Raw genomic sequence first — 25,368 nt, forward strand, 5'->3', positions numbered from 1 at the left:
TCTATTTTTAATTATGTTACTTTTAGTATGTCCATCATTTCTAATTCTTCTATAGCTGGAAGGTTATTTAGTACTATAGACATAGGCAGGAGTAAGAAGTTTGGTTCTGGAATGTGGCCTTATAGACAATGCAGAAAATATTCAGACTTGTCTGAGGAAGGCAGTGAAGTTTAACCTGACTCATCTTGACACCTTCGGTGACCAATTCTCTGACACTGGAGTGCAGGATTCCTGCCCAACAGCAGGGCCTGTGGGAGGTGGGGGATGACACTTACAAAGCACGAAACCTTGGCACTCACACCGTGTCCGTGGACCACCTGCAGGAGCATTACCTAGGAAGCTGGTGAGAGAGGCATGTCCCAGGCTACCCCAGACCTGTTGATTCGGGCTCTGCATCTCAACCAGATCCCCAAGGGCTCTGAGTGCACATCAAGGCTGAGAAGCACTGCAGTCTACTGTGTGTGGGGGTGCTCAGTCGTGTCTGACTCTTTAACCCCACGGACTGTAGCCCACCAGGCTCCTCTGTCTATGGGATTTTCCAGGCAAGAATACTGGAATGGGTTGACATTCCCTCTTCCAGGGGATCTTCCTGACCCAGGGATCAAACCAGAGTCTCCTGCATCTCCTGCATTGGCAGGTGGATTCTTTAGCACTGAGCCACCAGGGAGCCCCTAGTCTACCATATATTTTGAATTTCCCACAACCATCTCCTTCAATAGCTCTAGAGGATGATAAACTAACTAGGCAAAAGCTTTCTTCTGCTGGGAGGGAGGAGGAAATATAATTTGACGAGCTGAGTCTCATTCGTCTGTGGTTACCTCCTAGGAGGTCACCTTTCATCTGACATGTGAGAAAGGTACCATTTTCCAACACAGGACAGTTAGAGTTACAATCTTAGACCAGCTGGAAGAAGTTTACTTTAAAGGTCAGGATCCTAGGGAAACACATCATTGCCTTGGGGGGAATAAAGGACCACCAATGTAATCCTTAAAGCAACAGGAGTAGATATCAGATCGCTCCAATTTCCTTAAGCTCATCCAATAAATTAATCCTATATTTACACTGCATGGTAATCACTGGGTTTTGTTTTGTTTTCCCCTAAGACTTTCTCACTTTTCTGGCTTCAGTTTCTGAAAAACACTTAAAAGGAAAAGACATTCAACTGCTAAAGTGGAAAATCAAAGGACACCAAAGGAGGGACCCAGCATGTGGAGTGACCTGCAGAAAGCTAAGAAAAATGACAGGGGTAGTAAGGCCCCGACCAGCCTCATTCGTGCCAGGCACTGGGATAAATGCATTGTAGGCAGTACCTCAGCATCGGAGGGGAGGCAGAAGGGAAAGCTGACTTTCTCTTTTGAGTACAAAGTGTGCACATAACCTCCCATCTCCTCCCTGAAATGACCCCGGAGAAAGTTTGACCAGCACCATCTCACCACGTGGCTGGGCTCTCAGGTTCTGAGGATATGTTTGTAGGCCTGGCTGAGCTGTCTCTTTGATAGCTGAGGGGAGTGGAATGTGAATGACTCCCCCAAGTCACCACCGAGTGGGAGAAGTTTCCGTGGCTCCCACTCCACATTACACGTGCTCCTCCCCCTCAGCCCACTCAGAGTGACTGAGTGCTCTGCCCCCTTCAACATCAAACAACCAAGCCCAGTGACCCACCATCCTCATGGCCAGCAGCACCACCCGCGTCTGCTTCTGCGCTCAAGTCTGTAACTACTTGAAAGAACCAATCATGTCTGTTCCCAAACCTGCTTATGCCAGAGGTACTTATAATTATATAAATGAATGATGATTACATAGATGAATGAAACACTAGTGTGAAAAGAGAGTCATCTCTAGAAGAGCTGGTTGGCTGCCTTGGAAAGAATCACTATAACAAAAGATGCTAACTAAAGAGTTGTTGGGTAAAAGACTGGGGGGTGGCAGGGGGAAGTCATAAAAGAAATTCACAATTTCCCAGCCAGATTGCTTCTAAGAGCCCTCTAAAAATCTCACTCTGCCTTAAACAAACTAAAAAGTAAGACATTGGCAAAAATTGAAAGAAAAAAAAAAAAAACACGGAGCCAGGTCAGTAAATGCACATTTATAAGTTTTCACATCAAATGGATAGTTTCTATGACTCCCTAGTTTATCCAGCTTTTATGATTAACTGATCCACCACTGGTCTCCAACAAGTCAGAGGAGAGGGTGTGGGCCGTCCACAGCCGGCACTGGACTCCCCGGGGACAGAGCTGCCACATACCGCAGGAACAGTCTGCTGTGCAGCTGCTGGTGACTCACCCAGGAAGAAAGAATAGGAAAAGGAGAGAAGGGACAAAAGTCTCCAGCTACACGTCATGACTCAAAAAAGAGGATCCCGCCCACCCTTGGGTGTCAGCAGCAGGTGTGGCGAGGGCCACCAGTCCTGACTACACTCCCGCCCACCTCTTCTCCTCCTGCAGGGCATGGCAGCCCCAGAGCCAGAGCTGAAATGGGTAAGGACCAAATCACCCCACACAGAGAGATCGTAAGCATGTCTTTTGCTCTGAGCCTTGGAAAGAAAATAAACATGGGACGAAATATCTGTTGTAGCTCTGGGCCCCTTATGGCTCGCTTTTAGACCTGGATAAGAAAAAGTTCAGCTTGGTTTTTCTCCAGGCTACAGGAAAGCGATGAGGCAATCATCTTCTTTCCATTTACTTAATACCTCATTTTCTTTGAAGTAAAAGAGGAAAGTGAGGTGTTAGATTACAGCCATTAAGCGCTCAGGCTTTGGCGGCAAAATGATCTGGATTCTAATCCCCTCTTCTGCATTTAATCACTTAATAATCATTTAATAAGGCAAGTGCCTTAACTTCTGTGCACCTCCGCTTCTCATCTGAATGACACCGCTGACCACAGTGTTGTTTTAAGGATTAAATGAGATATTGGAGGACAAAGTATTTATCTTGGTGCCTGGCATAGAGTAAGGCAATCGATAAAAGCTATAATTATCATCATAAACTCACTGGGGGAAAAAAATCCACAAAAAAGGAAAGCACAATGAATAAAATTAAAGTTAGCTGTTATTCCACCACTCAAAGTAATGAGAGCTAACAATCTCAATTATTTTCTTCCTCTTGTATTCTGCACACATACAAGTTGATTTCGTTTAAACAAAAGTCACTTCCTCCCTTTCCCACTTAACATTATATTAAGTGTGGACACATTCCTATGGCCTTAACAGTTCTTCAAAAATGCAGATTTAACTAATGTGCAGTGAATACCCTGATATACATATTTTCAGTTCTGTTTCTGATTATTTCCTTAAAATAAAATGGACTTTCTGATTCAAAAGGCATGAACTCTTGACCCCTGCAGCCAAACCAAAGCCGAAAAATGAGGCCAGTGGCCAAGCCCACCTCACCCATACCACATTCCTTTTTTTTCTCATTATTGCCAATCTGAAATGCAAAAATTGATCAAGAACTATTTTCAAACTCAAAAGCCCCCAAAGGAACAAAGGATGCAAATCAGAGAATAGCACCTTCAATTCTGTGCTGTGGCCCCAAGCACCCCAGACACTGCTCCTGGGGCGTCCCTGCAGTTGGTCCCCTGGGCACCAGTGCTTCCTTTCAAGCCACACAAATCAATGGCTGGTTACCTCTCAGGTACAAGGTTATAGGAAGGAATTTCGTTTCCTCTGCACTGTGTGGATTTTTTGCCATGATGTATTTTCAGGGAAAAACAGCAGAGATCGCTGTGCTTAGAATGTGGGGTGGGGACCTCTCCAGCTGTCTTTGCCATCATCTCACGATGACGCTGCAACCCCTTTCACGCTGCCGCTGCCCCTAGCCCCTCTGCAGGCAGGAGGCAGGCTGGGTGTGCTGCACTGGCTCCTCCCACCAGGCTCAACCTGCTTCAGCCCCTCTGCCAGCCCCCACCGCCCTCCTGAGCCAGCACCCATGGATACTCACAGCCGCTCCAGCTCCTTCATGTCATCAAAAGCCCCTCGTTCCACCACTCCAATCTGGTTCTCCATCAGCTGCCTGGGGAAGCAAAGAGACAAGGACAGCTCCAGGATGGTGGACAAGGACTCCTAGAAACAGCTGGCACAAGGGAGTGAAACAGGAGCAGTGCCCGAGACCACACATTCCTGAGCCCTGGCCTGAGTTAACACTTCTTCCCAGCTCCACAAATTTCCAACACAGGCTCCTCAGCACACTCAGCCCTGACAGCAATTTGTGCTTCCAGCCCTGACCAATACTGACCCTCTGAAGCTGTTAGCATGGCAGAAGGCCATGGGGAACCAGAACATTAGGCCATTGCTCCAAAGGCAAGCTCAGGGAAGCTGGTGCCCAGACAGCAGGGGCTAGCTCTGCACTCCTGGTGCACACGCCCTTCTCTGGCTCAGAAGGCACACGTCCACGGGGCAGAGTAGGGGGAACCGACCAGTGGCAGGGGGAAGGGAGCTTGTGCCAACTGGGCACAGCCCACACATGCAGCAAACACACTCTGCAGTTGGCAAACGACACCCCCTCTGCCAGCGCCCCCACTCCGCCTGGGCACATCTGCTGCCAACTGAACCACCTGGCTTGGGGGAACTCTGCCCCTCCTCACTGTCAACGCTCCCTGAAACCCAGAGCATCTGGCTGACAGGGCAGCATTTTTCACCAGCAGATCACTTGCTGCACAGTAATTTCTGAGCTCATCGAGTATGTCTTTCTCCCATGTTTTCCCCTCCCTCCCCTCAAGCAGGTGGCTTATGGGGTCCCACAAGGGCCTCAGATGAGGTTTGGGGCAGGGCAGAGGGCAGAAACTGCTACCGGACACTTCTCTTCCTCTGCTTTGTGTCCAAACACCTGGGCTGTTGAGGAGGCTATGCTGGAGGCTGGGGACTGGGTGTGGGGGTGGGGTAACACCAAGATGGAAAGGGGGCTTCCCCAGACTCAGAGGATGTTCCTGGAGCCTGGGAAGGGGTCAGAGTCAGGGGTTCTGGAGAATCAGAAACCCCTTCCACAGTGATGGACAGCTATGATCCCAGAAGGATCAACCACAGGCTCACCAGCTCCTCCAAAGATCTTCCGAGCCACAAAGTCAATCGCTCTGAAAGAGCTAGGGCCCAGGACCCCTGCATTACCCCGGGAGTAGGGAATGAGGGACCCTAGGACCATAATGAATTTCCTTGCCAGCCAGGTGGGATGTTGAAACTGGCCCAAAGTAGAAACTGAGTTGAAGTAGAGAAAATAAAGAACTGCAGTTCTTCCCTGCACACCGGAGTTTGTAAGCTGAGACATTCAAAGCAGGAGAGGTGAAGGGATCCACCCCTTCCCCTCACTCCTCAACCCTGCCCAGCCTGACAAGGCAGGTGCCATGGGTAACTCCTTTGCTGGCTGGTGGCCAAGCCCAACAAAGCCATACCTGCCACCTCCAATGACTGCCACTGCCAGCCACCTGAAGGGGTCACCTCTGTCCTCAGCTGCCCCCGTAACTTCCTCCTCAAATCAAAGTATCTGTGGCCTCGCTGGGAAGTCTTTCTGGGGCACAAGTTCAAAAGAGCTGTGGAGACTCTTATAGACTGCATCGGGCCATTCTCCTCCCCAGAACTCATACATGGAAGTTCTTGGGATTCTGTTTAAAGGTAATGCCTTCAGGTACAGAATTAAGGCTAAATGAGATCTTAAGGGTGAGGCCCTAGTCTGACAGGACTGGTGTCTTCATAAGAAGAAGAGACACAGAGATATCTCTGTGCACACACACAGGAAAGGATACTTGAGGACACAGCAAGAAGGTGGCCAGGAGCAGAGGCCTCCCCAAACCAACCCCGATGGCATTCTGGCCTTAGACTTCTAGCCCCCAGAACTGTGAGAAAATTAATTTCTGTTGTTTAACCACCCAGTCTGTGGCTTTTTGCTTTGGCAGCTTGAGCAGACCTGGTCTTCCCTCACCCCAGCAGCCAGCCAATGGACAAGGCAGACCCATCTGCCCAGGCCCTGCCAGGCAGTGACCACTGGTACCCGCTCCACACCCAGTTTTCTCAGTTATGTGTGAGGCAGTGGCCACTCTGGGTCAGGACTTAGCAGCACCTTGACATGTTGCTCACGTCACCCCAAGACTGACTACGCAGGGGAGGGGCCCCGCTGGCCTACAGCCCTACGATCCACAGCCAGGGCTCTACCATGAGACCACATGAGCAGGGAGGGCAGGAGAAAGGTTACAAGGGGCGGCATCTCATACTCACAGCACCCGCAGCTGCTTGAGTCCCACGAAGTCGTTCTTGTGGATCCGAGTGATGTTGTTGCCATTGAGTTCCCTGGTGGAGGAGAGGAGAGAGGGAGATGGTGAGCTGCCCATGGTGGGCCTCAGGCTGGCGCTCAGCTCCAGGCTGCCTCTCCACATGGCTCAGTCATCTCACCAATGAGACTGGGTGCTTCCAGCCAAGCTCCAGGACCCCAAGTCTATGTTGTCCTAGAAAGCTGGGGGGCTTCCCTGGTGCTCTAGTGGTTAGAAGTCTGCATTTCCACTGCTGGGGGCATGGGTTCAATCCCTGGTCAGGGAACTAAGGTCTCTCATGCTGAGTAGTGCAGCCAAAAAATAAAAAATAAATAAAAATTTTTTAAAAATAAACTAAGACCTCTTTGCAGCAGATGTTCAACCAACAGGAACACTTAGGGCCCAGGCTCACTACTGGGAGTGCTCCAGAACCCCAAATCATGGCTTTTGCCTTGAAATAGCTCAGTCTCGTTGAAAAGACAAGACATTCACACAGGAAAGAACTTGGAAATTAGTTAGAGAGGCTCTTCAGGCAGAATCGCCACTGAGCCTCAGTTTCCTCATCTGTAAACTGGGGATAATAACTGTTTATCTCACAGGATTAAAATAAGGCATAAACAAGTAAAGAGCGTGGCCCACACGTGGAAAGCACCCCTTTGGGGGCACCACTACCATCACCTGGCGGCCCTGGCTCCCACGAGTCATCCATATTCAGAGCAGGAGACAGCAGAGAGGGCTGTGACACTAAAGGAGCTGAGAAAGTGGGGCTCAAGCTGAGGCCCCAAAGACAAGGCAGAGCCACCGCAAGAGAGATGGTGCGAATGTTCCAGGAAAGGAGAAAATCTGGAATGTGTGGCTATCAGGGGAGGAGACAGGCTGAAGGTTGGGAGCCATGGGAAGCAGGATTGGGGGAAGGTGGGTTCTGATTGAAGCAGGCCTGAGAAAGCAAGCAGAGGACAGACAGGGAGCCAGCGTGGCTCCGGACAGGAGCTGCTTGAGACCAGTGCTGCAGAGGGGACAGGAGGACAAGGCCCATGCAGGGAGCCCTGATCCCACGACTTCAGTGGCTCCTCCCCTCACACCGTCCTGGCCTCCAGCTCTTCCTCCCTCCCAAGGCCATGCTCCTCCCTCGCCCTCCCAATCACGCCCTGGGCACCCTGGACATGGACCCCACCCCAGAGACTGACTGGCCTCACCTCCTTCCCCCTTTCACCCAGCCTCCCAGGAAAGCTCACTCAGCCTCTGCAGGCCATTCCTCTTCACGGGAACCTGCTCCAGCCTCAGAAAGGGAAGCCACTCCAGAGGTCAGGCACTCCACTCCCAAGAGAGTTTGTCCATGGAGCCACACACAGCGGACTCTCACTCAGGCCCAGCTCCAAACCCAGCTGTCACCTTCACACCTGACCTGTCTTCCTGTGCAGCCCCGTGCTCCCAGTCACACGGCCTCCTCCTCTTTCTCACCATCATCATGGTCCCCGACACACTTAACAACAACCCAAGAGCACCCATCCCAACACACGCACACGCATACACACACACACACACACACACACACACGCACACACACACACGCACACACACACACGCGCACACACACACACAGAGTTACCTGCAGCCCAGTCTCCTCATTTACCAACTTTGGTCAAAGGTTCCAGCTAGAGCCACTGTCCCAAGCCAAGTCCAAGCTACTTTGAAAAACACCAAGCTCCCTTTCCTAAAAGTGTTTTGGAAGTGTGATGTTCTAGAGTTGCTTCCACCAAAACCAAGGTGATATTGGTTTCCACACACTCTAGGAGCTGGGCTTTGTGTGCACCCTCACAAGACGCTGGAAGGCAGTTACTGTGTCTTACAGATGAGAAGAGAGTCTCAGGTGCAGCACCTTCAACGAGGTCACATCCGGTGATGAAAGAGCAGGGATCCCAACCCGTGGTCATTGGATCCTGGAGCCCAGCCTTCTTCCTCCCACCAGGCCAGGGTCTCTCCCCAGGTTGACAAGCCGGTAATTCATTCAACCCATCACTGTCTCTGCCTTTCCCCTGAGCCTGGCTCCTGATCCTTCAGAGCAGCTGGAAAAACTCTTTCCCTGCTCCTTACCTCTTTTCTAACAGGATTTCTCTAAGGGGCTTGAGGCCTGTCCAAGGTAACAGAGCCCTTCCTGCTCTAAATGCTAGAGATGGCTTCTCCAGCGAGACGGGTTCTTTTGAAAGTAAAGGACTCTTTTTGTTGAACTAAACACTCTCCCCTGAAACAGCCACCTCTGAGCCTCTCTTTGAGGCTCCTTCTGCAACACGACCCTGCTTCAAACAATGAGAATGTCTTCTTGAAGTCCTGAAACCTGGTCCCCTCCTTTGGGCTGTCCTGTTGAAACTTTCATCCCTGAACCCCAAACCTCAAGGTTGTTGATTATAAAGTTACATTAGCTTTGATTATAAGCACAAAAATATGAAATTTAAGTGGAGGGCGACAGAGCAGCACTTCGTTAAGTTTCAATGCCTCTGTGAAACTGAATGCCATGCAGCCATTGAAAATGGTAGAGATTCCCTTGTGTTGACCAGAGAAGACTCCTTGATGCAGCACTTGGGAAAAGAGTCTCAATACAGCTTGCACGCCCTGAGCCCCTTTATGTAAAAACTCACAGGCTATAAGTAGAGACGCACAGAATGAGTTTGCTGGGGGTGATTTGCCACATTCCTTTTTTCTACGTTGTTTGAATTTTTAAGAGATCTATATTTTTTTAAGCCAACAAAATAGGCAAGTTATGGCACTGAAAAATAAGAGCAATATGTGTACTTTATTGAATTTTTTCAATTTCCTGAAGAATAAAGAAAAATTTCAAATCATGCATAAGCTCATCACCCAGAAAGAACCCCCTGTTAATATTCTGGAATATTTTCTCTCAAGCCTTTGGATACAACTTTTATATTGTGGAGATAATTTGACAAATATTTTTTGAAGACTTGCTATTCGCAAAGCCATTTTGCAAGGTTCTAAAGATACAACAGTGAGACGTAAATGGTATACACATCTTCTACAATGTCATCCCCTGCTCAATCTCCACTTATGATTTTGATCGAAATGAAGGATCCCCTTCATTGGATATATCAAGTAAAGGGGCATGCCCTGATTCCTTGTTACTGGAACACATGGACTGTTTTGATATTGTTCAATAATAAATAATACCACATAAAGTTCAGCGGGCATTTGGGAGGAATATGTTCCTGGAAATGGAATTACTCAGCCAAAGGTCATGAGAAATCTGTTGAATTTTACAATCATTCACTCATTCCTTCTCATGGCAACCATGGTTCATCAAGCAATTGACTACAATAATTATTCAATTCACAGACGGCAAAATGAAGCAAAGACAGATGTTAAGATGTGTCTGAACAAGGCAGAGCCCAAATGGAGCTTAGAATCCCTGAGGATGGAACTCCCATATGCAGGCAGACTGCGGAGGAAGGTCGAAGGGGACTGGTGATGATGCTGTTATTTATCTGCCTCTCTCCTCGCCTTTGCCACCAGGCTCCACTGAGCAGACTCTGGGGTGCATTCCTCAACCATCAATGGACTCCAACCTCTCCTCCTCACTTCCTGCACCCCCTCTCCACTCCAGAAAAGACCTGGGACAGGCAGACAGAGGAGGACAATGGTGCAGACAGCAGAGCAAACACAGCCCTTCTCTCTGGAGGCCCTGCTGGTGGCTTCCAGGCAAGAATGTCGACAGAGGTCAGCCCACCCGCTCCCGGCCTCCCCCATCAGCCTTGCTCTCTAACCCAGAGTTAAATCGAGTGCCTCTTCTCAAGGGAGAGCCCTCAAGAAGACAGCCTGTGAGGCAGTCGCAGCTCTCATCGGGCTCCAGGTCCCGGGCTGCAGCTTAAGAAGTTATAACGGCCACTTAGCCTGACAGAATGGCCTCCACTGTCCCCATTCTCTCCCCACAACCAAGCGGCCCACCAGGATCGAGTTTTCAACCTGGCAAGGCCACTTCCCCTGGAACCCTCCGCACAGGCTGCTGGAATGAGGCAAGGAGGTCATTTTTCGCCAGTGCCTGATTCCTATAACAGGTGGTCTTGAGTGTTGCCATGGAGACCCCTCCCCGGCAAGCCGCCTGGGAAAAACCGGAGAAACTACTGTGACCTTCAGACCTTTGCATCCAGAGCAGCCAAATGGGGTGGGCCCTCTCTGAGGGCAATTCCCAGCCTCGCTTCTCAGGAAGAAGTTAGGACGCAGCGCTACCCTGGGCTCCCCAAGGTTCCTGCCACCAGAGCCCACATCCAGCACTTCTCTCTACTGGGCACCTCTGTGTGCAGGCTCTGAGCCACCTCTAAGCATACTTCATTTCATCTCACCACACAGAGTAGCCTATGAGATGAATCATGTTGATAAGGAAACTGAGGCAGAAATTGGTGACGAAATTTCCCCCATGCCACGCAGCTCATAAGCAGTGGGGTTGGGATGAAACCACATCCAGGCCACTGCACGTCCAGCTCTTTCCCCTTCATCACAAGGTCTTGCATTGCTGGATTCTGTCTATCCCACCCCTCACTTTGAGCAACCGTGCCTTGGACAGAGCTGAGAACAACTTAGATAGGACATCCTGGAGCCCTATGATAAGACCATGGGCTCTACCCAAGCAACACTGTCAGGTGGCTAAGAGCTCGGGCTTCAAAGCAGATTATCCGGCTTCAAATTCCTGCTCTACCGTTGCTAGCTGTGTGACCTGGGCACAAAGTTCAACTTCTCTGTGCCTCAGGTTCCCCATTTGTAAAATGAAGACAATGATAACACCCACCTCTTAGAGATGTGGTGAGGTTTAAATGAATGACTTGACTACGTCTAAAGCACCAAGAGCAGTGCCTGGCATACATAAATGCTCTCTACATCAATATTGCCTGATGTGATTACTCTTACTACTACTGTTGGTGCTGTTTTGTTTCCCACAAGGACCATAGCCCCACTAGAAGGCTGGTGCTGGCCTAGCTGGACCACGCTGAGCAGGGAAGAGGCAGCTGCTCCTGCCCTGCAGACCCTCAGATGCTGCAGACACCCTGAGACGGTCTTCCCTCTTCCAAAAGTAATGAGTCTGCATCCATCCTCCTCCCCGATCCTTCTCACCAGGAGGAAAGACACTCCAGTGGCAAATGGCTCTGATTCCCATCTGTTCCTGTGTGGTCTCAACCTGAAAGGAAAACCTCGGTGGTAAAAGATTTTGGAGAAAATCCTTTAAAGCAAAATTACCAAGGAAAAAACAAAAACACACCAGGATTTCTTGAATCCTCTCAGGAAACAAGAATCTGATCCCTAGCGTCTGGATGTTTGTGATAAACCAAAAGAAACCCTTGGATTTCCTAAAGCTGCACGAGTAAACACCCTGGGCCCCTCTTGGGGTATTCTGGGGGCTCCTCGAACTTCACAAGCATTTCTCACGGCGCCGGGGATGGGGGATGGGGGTGAGGACCACCACTCCTGGCGCTGGTTCCCCCATCAAGGGCCAAAATCTACAGTGGTGATGGGGAGGCTCAGCACCGTCTAAGTTCCCTTCCTGCCAGGTCTCCAAAAACTGAACACACACTCTGTGAATAAGCCTCGAGGCTGAGGGACTGTATTTCTTAGTTCCTTTGAAATCCTACCCTGGCCAAATCCATAGCCCTGAGTGTCTGTATAGTCAAATGGGAGAACCCAGGGAAGGAAGAACTTCCCTGCCCAGCTGCTGCCCCCACAGCAGCGGAGGGGCCCCCCACCCCCACCTGCGGGTGGATGGGCTGCAAGGCGCGCCCAGGGTCACACAAGCAGTCTCCCCTCATTCCCTCTGGCTCCCTTCCAATCTGTTCTCCAGGCCACAGCCAGAGTGATCTTTTCAAGATGCAAATCTGATCATGTCACTCCCCACTTAAGCCCTTCAATGAACCCCTATTGCTCTTGGAATCAAGACAAAATCTCCTTAACATGGACTTCAAGCTCTCATGTGGCTGCCCCCATGTTCCATATTCCAATTGGTGCCCTCGGATGGCAGGGCCTTTGAATTTGCCATTCCCTCTGCCTACACATTCCCTCCTTCCTCATTGACTAACTAAATCCTCCCAATTGGTCCAGCCTCCCCACACATGCCCACAGGGCACTCCCTCTGCTCTGCAGCCCCCATCAGGGGCAATTTTACATGGATCTGGGGGGTTCCTTGACTGATGTCTCTACCCCCCTGCCATGAGGGTATAAGCTCCCTGAGGACACAGGAGGTCAGTTTTTCCTCATTATTGTATCTCCAGGGCCTAACACAGTACATGCACTCAATACCTGAGAAGATGTCTCAGTAGGTATTTCTTGAATCCAAGAATAAATTGCATTAAAACTGACATATTCCAAATAGCATTGGGTTGGGTGGGTTTTCCACGTTTCTCAACTCCTTGACTCAAAAAAAAAAAAAAAGAAAAAGAAAACTGACACTAATTATGAAATACTCTCCCCAAATGGGCATCCACCAAGGAAAGCTTTACAAGCAGAGAACACTGCTGTTTCACCAACAACCGTTCCATAGCCCACAGGTTAAAAGGCTGATTTTTCCTCAGTCCATTTATTAGAAAAATACCAGCCCCCTGGCTTCAGCCGCCCTGCTCCTCCACTTTCAACAACCAGCCCTTCTGTCTCAGGGCCTTTGCTCTCCTCCTCCCCACCAACACCCACAGCTAGCTCAGCCCTCATGTCCTACAGGCCTCAACTCAAATGTCCCTTCCTCTCCACCACCTCCTCAAAGACCTCACTTAGCTCCTCCTCCAGATCTAAAGGTGTGTTTAATACGAGGTCCTTTGGTAACGGCCAGCCTCCCCTGACAGGCTATGAGAGGCAGAGGCCACATCTGTAAGCCATCACCTGTGAGGGTGCCTGGCACACAGTAGATGTTCACTAAGTAGAAGCCGGAAGAACAATCCTGCCCAAGGAGCCTGGCTGCTCCCCACACATTGCAGCTAAGGCCTGGCACGTACTCCCATCAGCTCCCAGCCTTCCGCATAGTCCTCAAGCCTCAGTGGATCATGACCCAGAGGCTCCTCCACCCCCTCAGTGGAGCCCACGGGCCTGGCGCTAACTCCAGGACTGAGGCCACTCTCCACCATGTAACCAGTCAAGAAACCCCAAAGATGAGAAAGTCAGGGGCCCTGCACCAGAGCTGATCTGCTATACATCCTGGTCTGCCCAGACTCCTGGACTCCCATCCTGTTTCCTTGGCTTGAGGACTAGCAATATCTATGCTGTCACAAGCAAGGGGCTCATTTAAGCCTCATAATAGCACCTGGCTGTGACATAAAGCATTTAAGTAACGGCTCAAGATCAGCCAGCTGGTAAGTAGGTTGAGAACATAAGACTTTGAACCCTATAATGTCTGACTCCAGGGTCCGGGTTTTGGGGTGTTTTTTTTTTAACTTTAATTGCTATAAAATACATATAACAAGATTTGTCATTTAACCATTTTTAAGTGCACAGTTCAGTAATGTTAAGTACATTTGCACTGTTGTACGACAGACCTCCAGAACTTTTTCATTCAGTGAAACTGAAACTCTACACCTGTTAAACACGAACTCCCTGCTCCTGACAACCACTTTTGTCTGAGAATTTGACTACTCTGGGTATCTCAGATAGGGAGACCTAGCTTATTTCACAATGTCCTCAGGGTTCATCCATGGCATAGCATATGTCAGAATTTCCTTCCTTTTTAAGGCTGAATAATATTCCATTGCATGTCTACAGGTTTTGTTTATCTATTCATCCATCAGTGGATACTTGGGTTGCTTCCACCCTATTGTGAATAATCCAGCTATGAACATGGGTGTACAAATATCTTTGAGACCCTGCTCTCAATTCTTTTGGGTATATACCCAGACATGAACTTGCTGGATTGTATGGTAATTCTATGTTTAACTTCTTGAGGAATCATCATACTGTTACCCACAGCAATTTCCCTGTTTTACATTCCCAAAAACAACTCAAAAGGGTTCCAATTTCTTCACATCCTCGCTGCCACTTGTCATTTCCTGGTTTTTTATGGTAGCTGCCCTAATGGGTGGGAGGTGATCAGGGCTCAGCAACTAATCCCAACTCCATGGTGTATTCTGTTCTGAGGCCCAAAGTGCACCCCAGTCCCTTCACTATTGAGGTCCAATTTTCTTCTTGCCAATGCCATTCTCAGGTCTGTGGCCTGCCCCGAAACCACAACCCTAGAGCCAGGCCCCACTTCCAGCCACCAAGCCTCCATGTCCAGCACCTGCAAGCCCCCTCTCCACTCACTGCCCACCCCAGGCCCCTGAGAGGGTACCCATCAGCTAACTCCCTGACCCTGACCTTCACCTGCAACACCAACTGCCGGCATTCCCCAACCCCTCAGCTGGACACCCCTCCCTATGCCAGCTTGCAACTTGGCTCCAGCCAGTAAACACGTGCAAGCAAGAATCAATCTTGGCCCCTTTACGCCCTAGGGCTGAGCCCTGACAGAGGTTTTGTAGGTGCTAAATGAATGTCTGATGAATGAATGAATAAAGCCAGGCTTTATCAAGATGGATTGTCAAATTTAAAAATTAAATACAGGATTTCCCTTATGGCACAGTGGATAAGAATCCGACGCCAGTGCAAGAGACACAGGTTCAAAGTCTGATCCAGAAAGATTCCACATGCAGTGGAATAACTAAGCCCGTGTGCCACAACCACTGAGCCCGAGAGCTGCAACAGCTGAAGCCCGTGGACCTAGAGCCAGTGCTCCGCAACAAAAGAAGCCACCACAATGAGAAGCCCACACACCACAACAAAGAGTAATCCCCACTCGCCACAGCTAGAGAAAGCCTGCACCCAGCAATGAAGACCCAACACAACCAAAAAAATAAATAAAGTTAAAAAAAATTAAATATGAACACATCTCAGAGCCTCGAGTCTCAGAGCACCACTTACCAGCTGGCTGTTTGACCCAGGACAGATGGCTCCACCTCTCTGAACCTTCTCAGCTAAGAAGCTATGGTTAAGTACAGCCGGCTTTTCTCCCCCTTTTCTGCGGGTTCCGACTCCACAAAATCAACCAACCGCAGATCAAAAGTATTCCAAAAAAAAAAATTCCAGAAAGTTCCAAAACACAATGTCATTTACATTGTATTTACAACTATTTATATAGTATTTATCTCATATTAGGTATGATAAGTAATCTAGAGATGATTTAAAGTACAGGAGAGGATGTGAGTAGGTGATATGCAGATAGTACACCATTTTACAAAAGGGACTTGAGTGTGGGGGATTTTGGTACCTTGGTGGTGGTGGGTGGGTGTATGTACTGGAACCAGTCCCTCGGGATACTGAAGGAAGATTATAATGCCTTCCTCCCAGGACGGTTATGAGGAGTGAAAGTGGACGCTGAGTAAAGCATCTGGGTCGGAGTCTGCACACAAAGTAAGGGTTGTGGATGGTGACCACCAACACCACCACAACTCCCTCCCTGATGCTCTCCACCTCCGCTCTTCGACCTGGCATAGGTCCATCCTGCCCCCTCTCCCCAGGGCTCGGCTTCCTTTCCACAGTCGGCTCCCTGCTCCCTCTCCCCAAAACGGGACTCCCATCCACCAGCCTCTCTGCGAACATCTCTGAGCGGCTTCCCTCCCGAGAAGCGCCTGTGCTTGTTCTCTCCTCCCGCAAACTTCTTCACCACCTACTCGCTCCCCACCATCTGCTTCCGCCTTCCACTTCTCCCGGGAAACCGTTCTGCCCAGCTTTGCCAGTGACCCCAGTCACAGCCCCAGAGCGTTCCTTGGCCCTTGTCCTCAGACAGACTGGCTGCTCTCCACACGGTTAAGCCTCTCCCCCGCCCCATCTCCAAACGCCTTCTTCAGCTCTGGCAGTAACTGCGCCGCCCAGGTGGGAATCACAAACGTTGAGTCGACCCCTGCATTAAATCCAGAATGAAAGCTCTTCTTGCTCCTCCCCAGCTCCTCCCTGGTGGCTCTCCCTTCCAGCTGCCCTTTGGGCAGTCCTCCTGCCTTCAACGGATGCACTTTCTTTACAAGGAAACCCCAGCACCAATTAGTGTTTCACAGCTCCTCCCACAGCCGAATCATCAAAATGGCCTTTGCCTTTAAGACCTACTGACTCAACAACTCTGGAACAGGCCCGGGAATCTGCATTTACACCAGCTTCCCAGGAGATTCTTTTTTCCATTGATGTCTCTGTCCCACTGCCCTCATGGATTCCTCCGCTTCCCCAGGAGACCCTTCCAACTGTCTCTCCAGTCTGAACACAACAGAGTCACCTTCCCCTGTTCCTACCTCTAGGGTTATTTTTTTCACTTAGTTTTTATTGGCAATTCAAACAAAAGAAGAGAAGCCAATTTCACGGCTTCTCCTCAAGGATCAGTCACCCTCCCCAACTTTACTCTGCAAGATCATTCTCCCAGGCTTGGGCCATGGGGTCACTCATGATGGTTGCATTTGCTCTTTCTGTACTCTCAGCCTCAGTCCAGGTCTGCCTCCTCTCATTCCCTGGCCTCTACGGTACCCTCCAAACCCTTTGAGGGCTATAGTAGATGCCTGCCGCTGCTATAACAAAGTGAAGTGAAGTCGCACAGTCGTGTCCAACTCTTTGCGACCCCATGGATTGTAGCCTACCAGGCTTCTCCATCTGTGGGATTTTCCAGGCAAGAATACTGGAGTGGGTTGCCATTTCCTTCTCCAGGAGATCTTCCCAACCCAGGGACCGAACCTGGGTCTCCTATATTGTAGGCCGACGCTTTACTGTCTGAGCCACCAGGGAAGTCCACTTAAACACAAGACAAATGTATTATCTTACAGTTCTGGGGATTAGAAGTCCAAAATCAATCTCGCTGGGTTAAAGTCAAGATGCTCCCGGGGCTGTTATCCTTTCTGGAGACTTTAGGGGAAAATCTACCCCCTTTCCTTTTTCATCTAGAGGCCGCCTGTATTCTTAGGCTCAGGGCCCCTTCTTCACATCAGTCCAATCGCTAGCTTCCATCGTCACATTTCTCCCACTGCTGACTCTGACCCTCCTGCCTCTCTTAAGGAACACTTGCGATTTTGCTGCATGCGTGCTCAGTTGCTCAGTCATGTCTGACCTTTGTGATCCTATGTACTGTAGCCCTCCAAGCTCCTCTGTCCATAGGATTCTCCAGGTAAGAATACCGGAGTGGGTTGCCATTTTCTCTTCCATGGGATCTTCCTAACCCAGGGATCAAATGCACATCTCTTTTGTCTCCAGCATAGGCAGGCAGATTCTTAACCACTGTGCCACCTGGGAAGTCCATGATTTTGTTGAGCCCTCTCAAATAATCTAAAATCATCTCTTATCTCAAGATCTTCCACTTAATCACATCTTCCCAGTTCCTTTGGCCCAATAAGGTAACATATTCATAGGTTCCAGTGATTAGAATGTGGAAATCTTAGAGCATCATTATTCAGCCTACCACAATGATCATATTTCCTAAAACAAAGATCAGGATCATGAAATATCCTACCACAGGTTTTAAAAAAAATTAATTAAACACTTTTTTTTTTAACAACTACGATGCACCAGGAGATGGAAATACAAAGATACACGAGACACAGTCCCTGCCCTCAGGAAACTCAAAACCCAAGGCACCCATCAAGAAAACCACCTTCTTAAAAAGAAATAAGATTTTTCTTCCCTACAGAAGAATTACAATTAATAAATGTAGAAGGAATGAGGGAAATAGAAAAGCAAAATTGGATAGTAATGGTTGCAGGCAACATCCATTAATGGATGCTAAAATTAGTAGGTGAGAATTTGAGGACAAAAAGGATATTTCATACTCTCAAAGTATCTCCTTCCAAGTATTTAATAATTGCAAATGTAAAAATAATGTTATAGTGGTTAAACCCGGCAGGCACCATCTTAACCAAGAGATCCAGATTAACATCACCAGCAATGACACAGATTGATGTCACCCACCTCTGATAGGATGCTCCGGGAAGAATACATCACCTTGGTAGCATTCTTGACAAAACAGAAAACACCAAATGCAAACTGAAGAGCAGTCTACAAAATAAATAACTAGTTATTTTTATAAATGTCAAGATCATAAAGAACAATGAAAGACTTAGGAATTATCACAGATTGAAGGAGACTAAGGAGAAATGACAATTAAGTGCAATGTGGGATCCTGGATTGATCCTGTAATAGAAAAAGACATTGGTGGGAAAACTAACGGAATGCAAATAAAGTCTAAGCTAACTGTAGTGTACCAATGTTAATTTTTTGGTTTTGATCAGGGAATTATGATTAAGAAAGATGTTAACACGGGAAGCTGGATAAAGGGTGTATGGGAATTCTCTCTACTATTTTAGCAAATTTTCTAACAGTCTAAAATTGCTCTGTTTTCTGCTTTTGTTTTGTTTTATTATTTGGACGTGCCAGGTCTTAGCTGTGGCAGGCAGGCTCTTAAGTTGCAGTGCTTGGGTCTAGTTCCCTGACCAGGGATCGAACCCAGGCTCCCTGCATTGAGAGCACGGACTCTTAAGCACTGGATCACAAGGAAAGTCCCTAAGATTGTTTTAAAAATAAAAGTGTTTTTTAAGAGAATGAAAACACAGCAGTGATAGAATATCCACTGTCAGAAATCGCAGTCAGCATAACCAACTGGTGGGCTGCCGTCTATGGGGTCGCACAGGGTCGGACACGGCTGAAGTGACAGCAGCAGCAGGTGAACATCTAACATTTTCACAAATTATAATCCAATGAATGAAATAATAATCTGCAGTCCACACCATTCCAAATAAATAACAAACAGATGGAGAAGTTGAAGTTCTTCCTTACAGTAGAATGCCAGGTAACACATAGAGAAAAAATGACGGAGTCGGAAATTTCTCATCAGTGGTACTAAAACTAGTGAATAAAAGTTTGATGAGCAGGAAATTTACATGTATAAGTATCTGCTGGCAAATTAATTATTAATAACAAGAGATAAATAGTAACTTTTGAGCAGAGAAGCCAAGAAGACACCAAATTACTAAGTAATCTGAAGCTAAAATCACCAATATTGGGACAAATTGACATCATGTATCTTCTGACATCACCCACTGAGAAGGGCACAACATTGCTTGTTTAGCATTCCGGCAAAAATGTGTAACCTGAATGCCATCATGAGAAAAGAGCAGATGAAGCCAAACTGAGGGGCATTCTACAAAATAACTGGCCAGTATTCTTCCAAAATGTCAAGGTCGAAAAAAAGAAAGGCTAAGGAACTGGTCCAAATTAAAAGAGACTAAAGAACCATGACAAGCAGATGCCCTGTGTGATCCTGGACAGGATTCTGAACCTAGACTAAAAAAAAAAAAGCTACAAAAGACATTATTAGTACAATTGATGAAATTCTAACGTGAACCATGGAGTAGATTATAATATTGTACCAATGTTAAATTTTCTGATTTTAATAGCCTTACTGTCCTTAGAAAAATACACACTGAAATATTTAGAGGAAAAAAGTTATGCCTCCAATCTACTCTTAAATGGTTCAGGGAAAACAAAGTGTGTGTGTGTTTCTGTGTGTGTAACATATGATAAAGTAAAGTGGGCAAAATACAAACAACTGAGTCTGGATAAGGGATATTCTTTTGTTGCAACTCTTTGGTGTTTGAAATTATAACAAAATTAAAAATTACAATGAACCAAGGAATCTTTTTGGGTGATGGAAATATTTTAAAATTGGGCCATGGTGATATCGGCACACCTCTGTAGATTTATTAAACATCACTAAATAGTAAATAATAATAATAATATAAAATTTTACACACACACAACCTCCAATGGCTCCTCATTCCCGTGGCCTGTGCCCACCTGTTACTTCAGTCTCCTCTCTCAGAACTCACTGACTCAAACATTCACCCCATCAGCTGGGTCTGCTCCTCACTCTCCTTCCCAAACGTACGGCACTCATCTCTGGATGCCCCCAGACACCCTTGCCCTGGCTTCACCACTCCCCCACCTAATTCCTGCCCAACCTTCAAGGCCCGGTTCAAATCCCACCTCCCGCAGGGCTTCATCTCCTCCTCTATGTCTCACTCCCATCTCCTCATCTCTAACATCCATGGAGTACTTTCTACATGCCAACATTATTCTAACCATCTTACATGCACTATTTCATCTGAAGTCACAGCCCTACAAGGTAAATGCTCCCATTTTACAGATGAGGAAACTGAGTCACTCGTGAACCAGCTGCATTTTCTCAAGTGGTAGCTGATGAAGCCAAGATTCAAACCAGACCATTTTCACACCCAAGGCTGCCCTGGTCACCCGCTGTGCTCTGCATCCCTGTGAGCATCCTTACGCATCTGTTCTTTCACAGACAGACCTTTCTCCAGTCTCCAGGCTGCAAGCTCCCAGAGGAGTGAATCTGTACCCTGGACCTCTCCAGACACTCTACACACGGCAGGTGCCCAACAGCTGTTTGTCCGCCGCAGGCTGGGATCCAGAAAGAAGAGGAGGGGGTCTCGAGCTCAAAAAGAGGAGCCAATTCTCCACCCTGAGCACATCCCAGCTCCCTGGCTACTGCCCAAAGCCCGGCCGTCATCTGCTCTGGGTAATAAGTATTTGTATGGCGATAATTACAGCATTTGGGAAGAAAATCCCATTAAGCAAGAGCCCTGCCGAGCTGCTAATGCCGGCACAGAACTGGAGGCGGCAACTCCGCCAAGCTCCCGTCTGCTCCCAATAATGTGGGAGCTGCCTGTCCCCGCCTGCCGCCCGTCAGCCAGCCCCCGAAGAGCACGGCCACCCCTGCTGGAAGCCTCGGGCAGCCTGGGGCACCACAGCCAGCCTCCTGCCTCAGGGAGGGGACACCGCAGAAGGGGCAGCCCGGTCTCCATGTCCATCAGTGTTCCCTGGGGATCCAGAGCCCCCGGAGGATGCGTGACGAGAGAGTAGGGCTGTGCTGGGATCCAGCATCGAGTGGTGCCCAAGTTCCTTTCACGGCCCTGCAATTCTCTGTCACCCTAATAACAATAATACTACTACCATTTATTGGGCACTTGCTGTCTGCCAGGCCCAGTGCAAAGTGCTTCTCCCCGCATCACCACATTCAACCCTCAGGACCACCTTCAGAAGCAGGTCCTGTCATCACCCCATCTTATGGGCGAGGAAATGGGAGTCTCAGAAGTCACACTTATCCCAGTTTGCGATTACGTGATTCTTCTCATATTGTGTCATTCATCTCCATCTCCCCTGCTGGACTAAATTCAGAGAGAGAGGGGTGGTTTCAATTTCCAGCCGGGACTATTCATTCGGCACCGTGCAGACACTCAAGAGACAGCTATCTGTTGAGTGAGTGAATTAAACCCCATAACCTGCCCACGGTCCCCACAGCTGCTGAATGGCAGAGAGGGGCTAAACAGCTAAGCAAGCTGGCCTCAGAGCTGTCCACCCTGCAGAGAGGCCCTGCAGGACACTGACCTGAGCCCCAAATCCTAAGGGACGTGGGGTGGCCCAGGGAAGGAGCACTCTGACAGCCAGAATCCAGCGTGCAGCCTGGCCAACGCTCAAATGTTTGTCTCCTCCTACACTCTCTCCTGCCCCATCTGAACCCTCAAGCCTTCAGCCTGAGCTTCTCCAGTAATAACAATCAGCTCGCCTAATGTTTGAATTACAGAGCCCTTTCACACATGTAGAGTAAGCGAAGTCTGGTAAAAACCCAGAGCTAGCAGGTGTCACTCTCCCCAGAGGCAGAAGGACCATAAGACACCCAACATGTGCCAAGTGAGCTGCAGGTCCTCTACACGCATGCTCTCACTTAATCCTCACCATCAACCCACAGCCGTCACCCCCTTCTACAGATGGGGTAACTGAGTCTCGGGTCTGATGGAGTGGCAACACTGGGCAGCACCACCAGTCCCTTGGAGCCCAGCAATAAGCCCAGCACGCCTGCTACTAGAGACATGAGCCTCACCAGGAGCCGACATCCCCTGCACACCACGGCTCTCCAGTGCAGGAGACCAGAGTCCTGCCAGACAGCCCAGGCCCTGGAGGCAGACATGGCTCCTGCCTGGCCCTCTGAGCCCTCTCACTGCAGCCACCGCCCAATCACTATTTGGAATTCCAAACAGGCTCCCAGACAAGAAGCCTGAGGGTGCCCTGGGCAGTCTTCCTTGGTCACAACCACCCACCCCCACTGAAGGAGGCTCCAGACACAGGCGGCTAAACTGGGAGAAGGCAAGGGCCTCCCAGGCCTTGGCAATTGACAGGGAGCTAGGACAGAGGATGGACTGGCTAGGAGGCAAGGGAACTTATCGAGGAAGGCAGGAACGTAGATCCCCAGGGCCCAAAGAGCAGGGAAAAGTGCTGGACCTGGAGGAAAACAGAAATCAGCAGGCCTTCCCAGGGCCCTCTCTCCATCCTCAAGCCTCTCTCCTCTCTGCGTCCTACACCCAGAAGGAGCATCAGTGGCAAGCCTGGAGTACAAGTGTTCAGGGTCGAGGGGAGAAGTGGGGTCCACGCGCACTGCACACTGTCTGAAACACTCTAGTCCAAAAGATTTTTTTAATAAAAAAAAAAAAATCCCAACTGAAAGCCAAGGTCCTTGAGTGGAAGAAAAAGCAATAGTGGCCATGACGGGGTCCCTCTGAGTCTGGGCCCTACAAAGAGACAAGCTCCCAGGCCTCCTCCACCACACCCCCAACCTTGCCCTGGATTTCATTTGTTCCTCTGCAGTGAATTATTCAGCATCCCTTCCCCACCAGCCCAACCGGCCCACAGACCCTCTGGCTGAACCCATTTCCTCAACAGCTCTGGAGCCTGCTCAGCCTCTTCCCAGAAGTCCCTGCAGCAAACCAATGACAATTTCTTCCCACGTGAGGAGACAGGCTGGACCCTGAGGTATGGAATACATGATCATAAAGTTGCTGGGCTGCACAGGCTGCGAGAGAAACTGCCCGGAGGACAAAAGACAAACGAATGCACAGCTGCGGTCTATAAAAATTTCACAGCCTTGGAAGAAGCCGCTGTTTCGGGCTCTGATACGGCATGACACCCATATTGATTAGACAGAGCATTTGCCACAGTTATTTTGAGTCTGCCCAAGGCCTCTTTTCAGGATGTGCTTTTCCTCTTCAAATGGCTCTTTCGCGGCCTGTGTGTTGAAAACACAGACTCCCTCGGTTTTCACAGCCTTTCCCACTCTGAGAAGTCACGCACATAGCAAGGTTCAGACCTGACAACTCACTCCTGGGTCCCAACCCTGAAGTCTCTAAAGGAAAAATCCAGATAAAGATAGGCCTTCCTGACCCTTCCCAACCTCAAGTCCCATCACATCCCCCTGGACGCAGCATGTTTCAGCCCCGGAGCAAAACTGGTCCGTTTGCCCAGCAGGCCGGGCACACTCACATGTGTAGGCCTTTTGCTCACACATTCCCTGTCCGGGCCACCTGCCCCTCCCCTTGGCGAAATCTGACCCAATCACTGTTGGGTCCCAAGGTACCCTCATAAAACAGTCTATGCTCTGAGAACCTCCTCCACCTGAGAAAAGGCATTCTAATCCCAAAGCTTCCCCATGACCCCACTCTGCTGCCAGAGCTTACAGTTCCGTGTCCCCTGCCCCATCCTCTCAACGGTACATCCCTTGAGAGCAGGGGCTTGCTCACTCCCAGCTGGAGCCTCTACACCCAGGGCAGCTACTGGCTCCCTAAATGTTTGCTGACTTTAGTAACAAGACTCTTCTCCTGATCCTATCATAATGAAGATGCCGCTCATTTAGCAGGCCTCACAATGTACCAACACATTATCTTCCCACACATTATCTTCAGTCTTCACAAGAACCAGAGAACTTATGTATCAACAGCCTCCTTTTCCTGATAGAAAACAACAAAGGCTCAGAGAAGTTAAGTAATTTGCCCAAGGTCACACAGCAAATGACTGACTTTACACCAGGAAATTTCACTTACATCTCATTCTGATTTGCAAGAATTCAAGAGTTCATAAAAGTTAAAACAAACCTTGTCCTCAAAACTAAAGGTGGAGAGAGAGCAAGAAAGGAGACGACTTCAAGAGTCAGACCCAAAGGCAAAGGAGAGGGGCTAAAATTCTCAGACCTAGGCTGCTACCAGGGTAACAGCTACAAGAGAAATGCCCAAAGGACAAGGCAAAGGAACAGAGAGGAGGTCCAGAGGGAACGGGTGTGGAGGTGACCCTGCAGCCTTGGGGATCCTCTAGACAGATTTCGGACCTTCTGTTCCTCTCCAGGACCACACAGAATTCCCAAGGAATGTCAGTTTGTTCTAGCCTCTCCTGATGCAGCATCTTTCCCCAGCATCACAACACACACACACACACACACACACTCTTGCATCGATTCCCATCTAGATTGCATCTAGATTGCAAATTCTCTGAACCCTCCACGGGAATTTTTCAGTCTCAGCCAATGCGCTCATTGCTGACCTTGGTACAGAGTTTGATCCAGGAGACTGTTCTCCCCAGGGTCAGATTTCTGCCTCTGACCAGCTGGGAGTCATGAAAATACGCTCCAAGTTCTCAAGAGCCACTGCGGGGGCCCGGGAGTGTGAGAAGGAGAAGGCGGGTTTCAAAGGGGCTGGCAGCCTCCTCCCAAGGCCAGTTCAAAAATCTCCCAAGACAGCCACCTCTACAAGCAGCACAAAGGCCCCGCATGAGACCAAAAATCTACACACACTGCCCATGGACATGGTGATTCTCCCAGCTTCGTGCGAATGACTGAGGTGACCCCACAGATCCCAGGAGTTCACACACACACATTCTGCAAGATAACTGGGGAAAACAAATTATATAGGTCTATAAACACACATGCAAGCTAACCACACACACATGCTAATCACTCACACACTACAAAGCTTAGCCAGTCTAGAACGGGCTGAGTTTTCTCAAGAATTTAGAAGTGGGAGACAACAGGCTAAGAGAAATTATGTTTTTTTATGACTTGTCATGGTCAATGTCTTTAACCCTGTGTCTCCCACTCCTAGTTCCTGACCTCTCAGCATTATTCACGGACTCCTGGTCCAGGTCACATCTTCCCCTCTCTGGGTGCTGAATATAACATATCCCAAGCCTCAAACCCCAATTCCTCAAGTCCATTGTCTGTCTGGGCTGGGGATGGCTGGATGTGTGGTGGGGGACCATGCCTCC

General features: G+C 49.0%; 1 protein-coding gene across 1 annotated transcript in view; it reads right to left on the reverse strand.

Moving 5' to 3' along the window:
• The window catches only part of SLIT1 (slit guidance ligand 1), a 178,249-nt gene that overhangs the window by 151,871 nt on the left and 1,010 nt on the right, over window positions 1–25,368 (reverse strand). The window contains exons 2-3 of the mRNA XM_055560489.1: window positions 6,203–6,274; window positions 3,939–4,010 (exon numbers count right to left, since the gene is read on the reverse strand). Of these exons, the coding sequence (XP_055416464.1) occupies window positions 3,939–4,010; window positions 6,203–6,274 (144 nt within the window). The remainder of the gene's footprint in view (window positions 1–3,938; window positions 4,011–6,202; window positions 6,275–25,368) is intronic.

The sequence above is a fragment of the Bubalus kerabau genome, chromosome 22 (genome assembly GCF_029407905.1).
Source record: "Bubalus kerabau isolate K-KA32 ecotype Philippines breed swamp buffalo chromosome 22, PCC_UOA_SB_1v2, whole genome shotgun sequence".
Classification (NCBI taxonomy): Eukaryota; Metazoa; Chordata; class Mammalia; order Artiodactyla; family Bovidae; genus Bubalus; species Bubalus kerabau.